The following is a 12,303-nucleotide window of genomic DNA, read 5'->3' as shown; positions in this document are numbered from 1 at the left end:
CCCACCATTGTTTTAATCCTCTCCTGGTTGTCATTGCACGGATTGTAATAAAATGCCAAAAGCCACAGCAGGTCATCTGAAATTTCATGCTCTGACGTCAACAGCTGTTCTGCTGCAACATCCACCCAATCTCCAAAATGAATTAGCAAAAACCAGGAATTAAAGAGATTTTCATGAGATCTGGAAGAGAATTAAGTAAGTAACAATATGGAAAAAAAGACAGACATAGCATTCAGAGGGGCCACGTCTGATTTATTTCTAAAGTATTGAAATCTATTATAGTTTGCAATTAAAGTGAGAGAACAATAGCTACTTGCAAACTCTGGAACAGCAAACATCTCACTATCTATATACCAGTCCCAGAGCAGGATTAAGGGATTATTGTGTCTGAAGTGAAGCATATGTCATATAAATTGGCAATGGACAGTATAGACTAAGTTTTTCATATCTATATTTTATTCTACAATGTGACACCAGTCATTGATGGTGGGGAGACATCCTAAATACTAATTCTGTGAAAAATCAGTCAGTCATTATTTAAAAATATTTATTACGCGCATACAGTTAAATCACCAGTGGAGAAAATTCTGAGACAAGTTCAGACAAAAACAAAAGGGTCCTGACAGCCATCCCAATAAATAATGCTCATTTATTGCTTTTCAGACTCTGCTCATTGTGTCATTACAGAGGAAAAATCTCCATAATACCAATACCCACACTAAAGATGGTCAATGATTTTGTAATTGTCTTTAAAAAACAACGTTCTTTATTTGCACATTTATATTTTTATATTTCTATAAAGTCTAGTTTTAGCCATTTTTGCAAGTCAGCTCCTGGATCACGTACACTGCACTTAGGGTGTTACCCTTCATTTTATCTTACATAATACAGTTGCAAGAAAAAGTATGTGAACCCTTTGGAATGATATGGATTTCTGCACAAATTGGTCATAAAATTTGATCTGATCATCATCTAAGTCACAACAATAGACAATCACAGTCTGCTTAAACTAATAACACACAAAGAATGAAATGTTGCCATGTTTTTTTTTTAATTCTTTATTTTTACGTGCATAGTGATGACAAACATGCCTGCCCTGCCACAACAGCAGGTACCGGCCATTAATCGGCATAGGTTACATCTGCACATTTTTGTTATAAGATTCATGCTTGGTTCAGGTTTAGACAACAGCTATGTCAGCATAACAGGCAATATAAACCGTTGAAGATCAGTATGTACACTGACATGAAGGTTAAGTAATAAAATAATACAAGTGTTCGCCGAACAGGCTAGCATTGAATGTTATGGTTAACAAGAGTAATTAACTTGGTAGTCGATAAGTAAGTTAGGTACAGGCTTTGTAATGAAATCCTGTTCGGCTATCCTATGATATAGGCAGGAGTACAGCACCTCTAATATGGTGTCCTGTGTAGCGTTCCAACATGGGTAGTGCGTATCTAGTGTGCGTCGTGAGGGAGGCTTTGAGGTGAGCTGTGGCAGTGTTGCTAGTGTTGCAAGCTAGGACGTCTGAGTGTGTTAGAGCGGAAGGGAAGAGGGCGGATATTACAACAGAGCGGTACAAGCATAACTTCAAAGTATTTAGCAGGGTGTATAATCCTGTGTAAATGTTAGGCAAATGCAAAACAGTATAACTTGTAAGAGACATAGATATGGTGAGTGTTAGCTTATTCTGTCTTTGGCATAATAGGCTAGACATGGATAACAGGATAATAAAGGGAACACAGTATACTATGCATCAATAGGCTATATCACGTAGGCTGTTAATTATTATGAAGGAGAGGAACACTGGTGGCATGACATATTCAGCAACAAAAACATATATAGAGATTGGTAGCCAAGGGGAGCTGGGTCAGCCGTGGAAGTAGCTTGTGCTAAAATATAATGCCATCAGCCTATCCCCTTAACTGGTATCGCATAGTCCCACATTGCTTGACTTTGTAGGCTTGTTGCTGGAGTTGGCAGTGATGGGTTCTGTGGCTGCAATTGCTTCCCTTCTTCCTCTCTTATCTTCCACCTGGATCGCAGTGAGCCATCAGGTAATCCTTCCGTAGCAGATGGGTTTTTGGCTGGCTTGGTTGTTGGTTGCTTCCAGCGGTTCCTGGACTTACGATGTCTGTGTGCCACGTGTCTTCTGCCTGAGGCCTTAGAGGGAACTCTCGCCGTCTTGCCATGAATCCCGTGTGGAGGATTGTGGGCCCAGGGCATCCCCGATTCACAGGTGGCTCCCCGGGTGTATGGCTGGCGTAGGAGGGTAGCCTCCAGGTGAGTGCCCGGCCCAGAAGAAGGGAAAGTGGCTGCGACTGTACCTTCGTCCATGTGAGTGGCTGGGCTTATTAGATTGGTGGTACCGGTCTGGGTCTGTGAGGTATGTGTAAAGGGCGGGTGCGCCCGCCCTGCTCGGGCTGCGATCCGGTCCCAGAACGCTGCGCATAGCTTGTCAAATTCAGCGTTAAATTTGGCTTCCCAGGTTGTTGCAGGGTGGTCCCTTTCTCCGTCCGCCATGTTGGTTGCGGCCCACGAGCTGGAGGCTGCGGCATTGCTTAATGTGCCGTTCTCGGCTGCCTTTTCCTTAGCAGGGACCGGGATGACCCCCACCGGTCCAGAGGGGGGGGAACGGGTTGCTTGCTGTAGCCCTGCGGCCTCAGGATGGAGGATCGGCCGCATCCTCCCCCCATGAGTATCTCCGCGCCAATAGGCCTCAGAAGCTGCATTCAGCCGCAGATCGGCGGGCGAGTCTCCAGAATCATCCGAAAATGTGCCCCAACGGTTAGGTACAGTGTGCACTCTCGGTGGCTGCTGTTTTGGGGTTAACATCCCGTTTTGTGCCCGGTTTGGCTTGGTTTGTGTGAGGAGCTCACCCCTTGCACGTCTGTCGGCCATGCTGGACAGGCCCCGCCCCCCTGTTGCCATGTTTTTATTGAACACACCATGTAAACATTCACAGTGCAGGTGGAAAAAGTATGTGAACCCCTAGACTAATGACATCTCCAAGAGCTAATTGGAGTGAGATGTCAGCCAACTGGAGTCCAATCAATGAGATGAGATTGGAGGTGTTGGTTACAGCTGCGCTGCCCTATAAAAAACACACACCAGTTCTGGGTTTGCTTTTCACAAGAAGCATTGCCTGATGTGAATGATGCCTCGCACAAAAGAGCTCTCAGAAGACCTACGATTAAGAATTGTTGACTTGCATAAAGCTGGAAAGGGTTTTAAAAGTATCTCCAAAAGCCTTGCTGTTCATCAGTCCACGGTAAGACAAATTGTCTATAAATGGAGAAAGTTCAGCACTGCTGCTACTCTCCCTAGGAGTGGCCGTCCTGTAAAGATAACTGCAAGAGCACAGCGCAGACTGCTCAATGAGGTGAAGAAGAATCCTAGAGTGTCAGCTAAAGACTTACAAAAGTCACTGGCAAATGCTAACATCCCTGTTAGCAAATCTACAATACGTAAAACACTAAACAAGAATGGATTTCACGGGAGGATACCACAGAGGAAGCCACTGCTGTCCAAACAAAACATTGCTGCACGTTTACAGTTTGCACAAGAGCACCTGGATGTTCCACAGCAGTACTGGAAAAATATTCTGTGGACAGATGAAACCAAAGTTGAGTTGTTTGGAAGAAACACACAACACTAACACACAACACTATGTGTGGCGAAAAAGAGGCACAGCACACCAACATCAAAACCTCATCCCAACTGTGAAGTATGGTGGTTGGGGCATCATGGTTTGGGGCTGCTTTGCTGCGTCAGATTGCTGGACGGATTGCTATCATCGAAGGAAAAATGAATTCCCAAGTTTATCAAGACATTTTGCAGGAGAACTTAAGGCCATCTGTCTATCAGCTGAAGCTCAAGAGAAGATGGGTTTTGCAACAGGACAATGACCCAAAGCATAGAAGTAAATCAACAACAGAATGGCTTAAACAGAAGAAAATACACCTTCTGAAGTGGCCCAGTCAGAGTCCTGACCTCAAACCGACTGAGATGCTGTGTGCATGACCTCAATAAAGCGATTCACACCAGACATCCCAAGAATATTGCTGAACTGAAACAGTTCTGTAAAGAGGAATGGTCAAGAATTACTCATAACCGTTGTGCACGTCTGATCTGCAACTACAGGAAACGTTTGGTTGAAGTTATTGCTGCCAAAGGAGGTTCAACCAGTTATTAAATCCAAGGGTTCACATACTTTTTCCACCTGCACTGTGAATGTTTACAGGGTGTGTTCAATAAAAACATGGCAACATTTCATTCTTTGTGTGTTATTAGTTTAAGCAGACTGTGATTGTCTATTGTTGTGACTTAGATGATGATCAGATCACATTTTATGACCAATTTGTGCAGAAATCCATATCATTCCAAAGGGTTCACATACTTTTTCTTGCAACTGTATGTGTAAAGCAGGTTGAGTCCACCTGGGAGAAATTAGCTTGATATGTTTTTTTTGTGATGTATGATACGGACTACATTTATGAAAAATTGTGCAAGAAAAAATGCATTGTTGAATGAATAACATCAGCTTTGGATTGTTTGTGTTTCATTGTGCAAGAAAATATACATGACAAAGAGTTTCACCTTCTAAATGTCTAAATTCTTAGTATTACCAATGAGGAAGCACATGTGAAACATGTTGAAATGAGTATTGGCCCAAATGTGGGACTGCTCAGCTATTTTACAGCGAGCTTATCACACAATATCTGTTGCAGTTAACCCCCCTGCCCCCATAAGATTTGGCATACGCAGACTACATCATGTCATCCTTTATTTACAGGTTGCTAACTGATTCTGCAGTGATACAGTCATGTTAACTAAAGGTTATTATTACAAGACTAACTGATAGAAGCAATGTATTTTGTACATTCAATCTGGGAAGAAAAAAAAACATGACATATAGAGAGGGAGTACAAAAGAACAGTCTAGATAATTTCTAGACAATAAATACAATCAAAAGGGGCTTGAGAAGGATTGAGAAAAGTCTTTAACCCCTTAAGGACACATGACATGTGTGACATGTCATGATTCCCTTTAATTCTAGACGTTTGGTCCTTAAGGGGTTAAAACAGATGGGTTTTAAGGAAGTGTTTGAAAATAGCCAAGAAAGGAAGCATGAGTATAAACATCTTGTTATGTATATTAAATATGTTTTTTCTTTATTTGATTTCCCAGCCCCACTCTACCCATTTTGATACACGCCAGACTTAAATATAATATTAATTACATTTTGATTACAATTTTTTTTTTGCCACTGCTGTGTCACCAAGGCATCTACTTTATTCTGCAAATTCTGAATATTTGTACTGCAGCTTTACTTTTGCTAAAAGTTCTGATTCCAGCAGCACGCATGGCTGAGCATTTGCAATGGGTCCCAAGGCTAATATAAGACTACTTTAATTCCACAATTCTAAACTAAAATATATCTTGAAAAAACATCAATAATACAGCACAGAAGAAGTAGTTATTAATATCATAAATTAGTGCACTAGCAATTGGCAATTAACTCTGTGTAACATCAGTTGCATATGGGTGAATTCCATGTCAGTATTATTTTAGTCTGGGTAAGTACCTTGTTCCACTGTCCACATCCTTCACCTTTTGTACAATACTATGCAGATGCTGAAAGCAGACTCTATGTGTTAAGCCTAAAAAAGCAAAGTTTAACAACCATTTAAACAGAATTATTTCATCAAAATAAAAAGCTTTGTTAGGTGTTGATGAAGTTTACAGCACTGATAGGGGAGCAGTGTCAATTACAAAATAAATAGAAAATCAACTTCAAAAACACCCACTGCAAGGCTACCAAACACAAATAAATAAAATCTAGACGTGTTGGTGAGTAATTTGGGAATACAATTCAATAAAATATTATTTATTCATACATCATATATGCTCATGAAACTGAAGTGTTACATAAATACATACAAATACAGTAGTCAGTAAATTAATTTGAATACAATTTAGATAAGATAAAAACTGTGATGCTAAAAATGCAGCTGAAGCACTAGAAACACAAAAGAAAGGAATACTCTAAGTACCATAGCATAGGTGCCCCCTCATTGTAAGCAGTCAAACTGTTTTAGAATGTTATGACTTCTTCCTTGAGTGCAAGCTCCTTGGCTTAGAGTTTGGAATGAAAATGTGGTATAATAGCACAGAACTTAAAGTGAACTTGACGTAAGTTTTTTTTTTTAACTTGCTGTAAATTGGCTAAAAATACATCAGAGATATATGATGTATTAGATATAAGTTTTTGATAAACCTTACCTCACCTCCAATCCAGTGCCGCCTTTTTTTTGTCACTACTTTTCTGTAACACCTACCACCCACCTCCAGTTAATTGTTCACTCCTCCACATCTCTGCTTTCATTTGACGTGCTTGGGTCACTTGCTCACGCAAGGCAAGCCTCCTTTGAGAGACCAACACGTTGGCTTTTTTGCCAGCATACCTTATTCTCAATGTCACTCTGTTCCTATACTCCCTAGCCAACATCGACTAGGGAGTTACATACTCTGTTGTTGCCATGTGTGGAGAGCCTTTGTCAGTGAATTTTTCGGCATTGTGTTGATGCTGAATAATTGACGGGCAGTGGGGAGAAAGACCTATTTTTCTCCCAATCTATACATTTGCTAGCAAATCTGCTCTTTATAAAGAGCATACGTTGTTATAGGTGTGACAGGTAACCTTAAAAATATGTCTATAAATGTAACTGATAGAAAGCCCAAGCACTTTGAGATATAAATTCTACGTTACTTATAAAAAGTTACTTTTCTCTTTGCTAGCTTTAAATACCATAACCTACATCATAAAAAAATCAAGAGCAACAAACAAAATAAGCACACTCAGAACACACAGTCGATTATTGAGGTGACTAAAATGAATTTCACTTAATGTTCGCATGCTTTTATTGTATATTATCGTTTAAAAACTTATTTTTTTCTCTCAAATTAATAAGTGATCTTGCATATATTCTACAGCTAGAGATTCACTGGTGTGATTTACAAATGTGCAAACTGTAAACACAGAAATAATGCCAATGAAAAAATATATTCTGGTGTTATAAAGTCATTATGCAAAAATACCATGTAATTTTTGAAAACATATCCTTCCACTATCCCTTTTGGTTCACTTTTTGGTGCAGCAATCACAACGATCCTATTTTCTTGGGGCAATCCCTTCCTGCACATGTTCTTAAACACGTATTATGTTTTTGCAGGGATATTTTTATACACATTCCCTATTGAGAGTCATGCTTTCCAAACTTCCTCAGGCTATAAAAGTGATATCTAGCTATTTTAACAGTGTTAGCCATGTGTTCTTCAGTATTCCAGGTTCAGGATCCACAGTGATCTATGGTACATTTATATTTTTTCATGCATGCGGATATAGTGAGTTAGAAAAACATCTTTAGGGTGTGTGCACAGAACACGTGCCGCCTATAGCTAATATCTACATTGAATAACATTGCTGTAAAAACTGAAGAACTGTAACCATTTGGCAACTATTCACTATGCTATGGCCCATTCAGTAACACTGAAATAATCTGCATTGCTTTTACATCCAGTAATACTTGCTGCGGAGTATGAGATAACCAACAGTACTTGCTGTTGGTTAGTGAGATAATTTGTAGAAACAAGCACTGCCTCTGGAAAGTCCCAAGATCAGAAAACCTTGCAGAATTTGTACATACGAAAAAGATTTATTTTCTCTTTTGACCTCAGATCCTTTAACGTGCTGAATTGAGATGTGAGCACATTCAGCTGTAGAGTGATGTAAAAAGCACCCGATATCCTTGAGAATCAGAGCACTGAGAACATAGCTCGTTAACATCACAAAACGGCACATGATAGATGAGATGAGAAACTGGCTGTGTGGTGGCAAGGGAAGTAAGGATTCCTTTCTGCTCACTGTAATTACTGTAAATCTATTAATAGTGCATATATTTTATCAACTCCGGGGTTTGTGGTGATAATCTAAAAGGATTCAAGAATAAAATCACAAACAACTTATTGGTACAAAAAATAGGTTATGTAAGTAAACATAAGATACCTTGGAATTGTCTGAGCAAAGCCATCACAAGATTAAGACTATTGTGCGGAAAAAATGTCCTCAAAGGAAACCGGGCCTAAAAAGAATAATAAAAAAAAAATTAAAAAAAACATTACAAACAGATGATATATATATATTCCTGCAAATTTTGCTCAGCATTACAGTAGGAGTTTGTCTAAAAAGGATGACAAGGGCCTTGTCTGTATAATCGTATATCAGACAGCATTTGCTAAATGGGCCCTTTAAGCATCTAACTTAACTATGAAACATTATTACAATGGTAATAATACTGAAGTCTTCAGTGACTTCTCTAGTTTTTGAGTGGGTGTCTTGGCCTGACATTTGCAGTCTATCACTGCCGCCCAAGGTGAGAGAGTAAAATGTCCTTATTTGAATGTTCGTGTATTCTTATTAACCTAATAGGAGGCTGCTTACTTAGCCACTACTTCTCTCACTCTGTGTGTTCATATTCCCCCTCCTGAAAGTTTGTAATGTTGAAACAATTATATTGGGAGGTGTGCTCACTAATATTATATTGTCAGATATATATCTAGGGTGTAGATACTACACTTCAGAGAAAAATACCTCCAATGAAAGCACCGCTCTCACCAAAGGGCATATTTCCTAATTTATTTTGTTACTACAATACACCCAAAGAGGATTATCATGAGTAAATAGTTTAGCTGTTGAAAAACGAGTATACATTAATACAGCTGGTTTAAAGAATACAAAAATTATTATTATTAAATATAAAGCATGTGACCCCAGGATAAGTACGACTGCCACGTTAATATTCCAGGAAAGAAACTGCTAGACACATAGACAGCTGCAAATACGGTATTTAAACAGTGTGGCTTAGGGCTACAAAACTTAAATCTCAGACTCTTTTCTAACAAATAATCTCTTATCAGCTCAACGTGTCAAACATTAACCTGAATGAAAAATAATGAGGTTGAAAGATTAGAGCAGGAAGAGCTATACAGGTTTTTTTTCTCAAATTGAATATTACAAATTTAATTTTACGATGTATGCATCATACTTCTGTATTTTGTTTTCTGTAAATCTAGCAAAATGATGCATTTCATATTGGAGACTTATGCTTATTTTCTAAACTACATGGAGGCCAATAGGTTTAACCATGTGAATGCCAGGTAGATGTTAATTAGTGCAGAATAGATTGTAAGCTCACAAGCTATCTAGCAAGGTGCTCTGTATAAAAGATCTTCAGGGGCTAGATCTCAACTCATGTGCAGGGCCCTCTACCTTTTGTGTTTGTCTGTTTATAATGCACTGACTTTTTCCCAGTTGTATAGCGCTGTGGAATATGTTCGCGCTTTATAAATGCCAGTAATAAATTAATAATAATATTCTGTACATTTTTACAGAGCCCAAATATCAATGAATATTTTTTAAAGGCCTTCTGAGTCTTCTTAGTGTTAGCCTTTCAGTTTTAGAGAACAGGCCTTTACTTTTTAAAGTCATGGCTGAGCTACAAAGTGAAACAATTCATCTTAACATGGCATATTTCATATGACTAAGAGGAGAACATTATCTTCATCTGCAATGGATGGCCAGTGAGAATATAAATAAAACAAATAACATATAAATACGGTAAACAAAATTAACATAAACCTCTACCCTAAATCTTTGATTGAAGCACAGACCTGTGTATTCATGTGTTTTCCAATGGCAGATTTCTCTTATAAGCTGTGCACATTTTGAGAAGATGTATGTATCTTTTATGTGTTCAGCATCTCTGTGCTGGCTACACAGGTTCCAGAATACAGTCTATTAATTATGATAAGAACTGAAAAGGGACATTTGTTTCTTTTCTGAGAAATGATAGTATGAACATTTTGCTATAAGCATGCCCGCAGTGGCTGTCAGGATGACAGCCATTAGAGGTGCTTCCTCGTTAACCCCTTAAGGACACATGACATGTGTGACACGTCATGATTCCATTTTATTCCAGAAGTTTGGTCCTTAAGGGGTTAAAGACTTGGAATTACTGAAAGTCTTTACGTTTGGTGACATCATACACAGCATGATTGAAATAAGATATTCTCTACAAGAAGCATCTGACTGGCTGATCTTGGTGATTGCTATGCAAAAATAAATGTGTAGCATAATGCGGTACTATAAGCCCGCCTCCTTAGGCACACACCCTTTCTCTAGAAAAACACTTCCTTAACAACTATATGTACACAGCTCAGCCAATGACATCACTGGGTGATCTGAATCACAAAAGAACCTGCATGAGAAGGAAGGACACCCAATGATACATACCATAAGGATATCGCTACTTGCTTCTCTGTAGTTTCTCTGACTTTCTGTAGCCAGGTTGTGAATTAAAAGCAGATTACTCAGTGCTATTAGGGCTGAGCTGCATATACTTATAAGGAAGTCTTTCTTGCATGAAGGGGGCTATGGAGGAAAGCTTATGGTGCAGCATTCCACAAAACATTTTTAGTTTGTTTAAAAACTAAAAAAAGATTTGAGTGTGCAAATAAAAAATACAACATATTAATGAGGGCAAGACCAGATGTATTAAAGTTGCACTGGTGCCCAGAGGGTCCCTTTAAAAATAAATATATGTTTCTTTAAATAATAGATACATACTTTACAGGGAATTTAGGTTTTATTGCCAGGTTGTCAATTAATATTTTTATAACTGCAGTTGTTCAGACAAGTCTGTTTGATCAGGATTATAATGTATGCAGGGAAAGCAAATGCCAAAAGCTCCCATTTAGCTGGCACTAGAAGCTATGAATTGTTAGCACAATACCTGGTACATTGTGCCTAGGATAGAGGATGGAAGATTTACAGTCAGCTTCTAAGATCACTCAGGTATAGTAAACAGTCTGTCTCCGATGTACATATTAGCCATAGCCAATACTGTAGACACTTAAACGCCGTCTCTATCACATTCATGACTCTGACTTGCGTCACAGCAGACTAGGACTTACATTATGCTGATACTTCATAGTGTGCTTTGTAAGCAAGCAACATAATATGATTAATTTCAATATAAACTAAATCTTTTCTGAGTTAAAGAAAAAGCAAAACGTGTTGTGGTTTTTGAGGTTGTTTTTTTCATCTGAATTTAAAGTTCCATTTTTCAAACAATCACTTCAATCTTAATGTACTCAATGACTAATAATATAATTGAAATTCATAACATAAATATGTTACTATAATGCAGAGTTTTAAATATTGAGCATTATTCCATCTAAATAGTAGCTGGCTAACAGGACTAACCATAAAAGAAAAAAGACTGAAGGCAGATGAACCAATTGGTCCATCTGATGTATTCATAATAAAATCCCATCCTTGAACTCGCTTACTTATTAAGAGACAGATTATTTGGTCACCCCTTGCATTTTAGATTACACAAACATGATTTTATATACAAAGTGAAAGAAATACCTGCAAGTTATCTTTCTCATACATCTGGATGAATCGTTGTGTAAACAATCGTATTATAGTTATTACTTTTATAGTACCATCAGTCTCCAGTAGTGCGTTCCTATGCATTAAAAAAAAATATATAACTTTTTTTTTTGTTTGCTAGTGACAGTCTAATAAACAGCAAAATTAAAAGTATTACTTTAATATACAACTTGTTTCCAATCACAGTATTTAAATGCCCATAGTGTATAAACAAAAAAAGAGAGAAATACTGCACACTTATTACAATCCTGGTGCAACCAGACCTGGGGTTGGCTACCCATCCTGTGATAGTTGAATAAAAATTGTAGTCCAGGCACTCAAGGATCAATTCAGCAGGTTTATTGGAACAAAGTGCAACGTTTCGATCCCACAAGCGATCTTTCTCAATATTGGTGACATCTCAAGCTTGAGAAAGATATCTTGTGGGATTGAAACGTTGCACTTTGTTCCAATAAACCTTCTGAATTAATGCTTGAGTGCCTGGACTACAATTTTTGTTCAAGTATTTAAATGCAATAATTTGTACAATACCTCTTTACCTCACTGTGTTTATAGGGTTACTCCAAGCATCATAACCAGTGCATACCACTGTAGTGGTTATAATGCCAGGAGTGCCCTGGCCAGGTCTCCCAGTAAAGGGGCAAGTAATTTTGCAATTGCTTCCCCACTTACATGGGTCCCTGCCGGGCACTGAGGGTCCTTCAGTGGCCAGCGATAAAACCATAAATCAATCCTGCAGGCCTTTCATTGGCTGAGACTGTCAGCTGACTGCTCTCAGCCAATGA

The 12,303-nt window shown here is 38.5% G+C and overlaps 1 protein-coding gene across 1 annotated transcript in view; it reads right to left on the bottom strand.

Moving 5' to 3' along the window:
* FANCC (FA complementation group C) overlaps positions 1-12,303 on the bottom strand; it is a 220,412-nt gene that overhangs the window by 4,726 nt on the left and 203,383 nt on the right. Inside the window, exons 10-13 of the mRNA XM_063454967.1 lie at positions 11,495-11,594; positions 8,069-8,144; positions 5,588-5,663; positions 6-180 (exon numbers count right to left, since the gene is read on the bottom strand). Coding sequence (XP_063311037.1) covers positions 6-180; positions 5,588-5,663; positions 8,069-8,144; positions 11,495-11,594 — 427 coding nt within the window. The remainder of the gene's footprint in view (positions 1-5; positions 181-5,587; positions 5,664-8,068; positions 8,145-11,494; positions 11,595-12,303) is intronic.

This window comes from Pelobates fuscus, chromosome 5, assembly GCF_036172605.1.
Source record: "Pelobates fuscus isolate aPelFus1 chromosome 5, aPelFus1.pri, whole genome shotgun sequence".
Taxonomy (NCBI): domain Eukaryota; kingdom Metazoa; phylum Chordata; class Amphibia; order Anura; family Pelobatidae; genus Pelobates; species Pelobates fuscus.
This window is presented reverse-complemented; position numbering and strand designations above follow the sequence as displayed.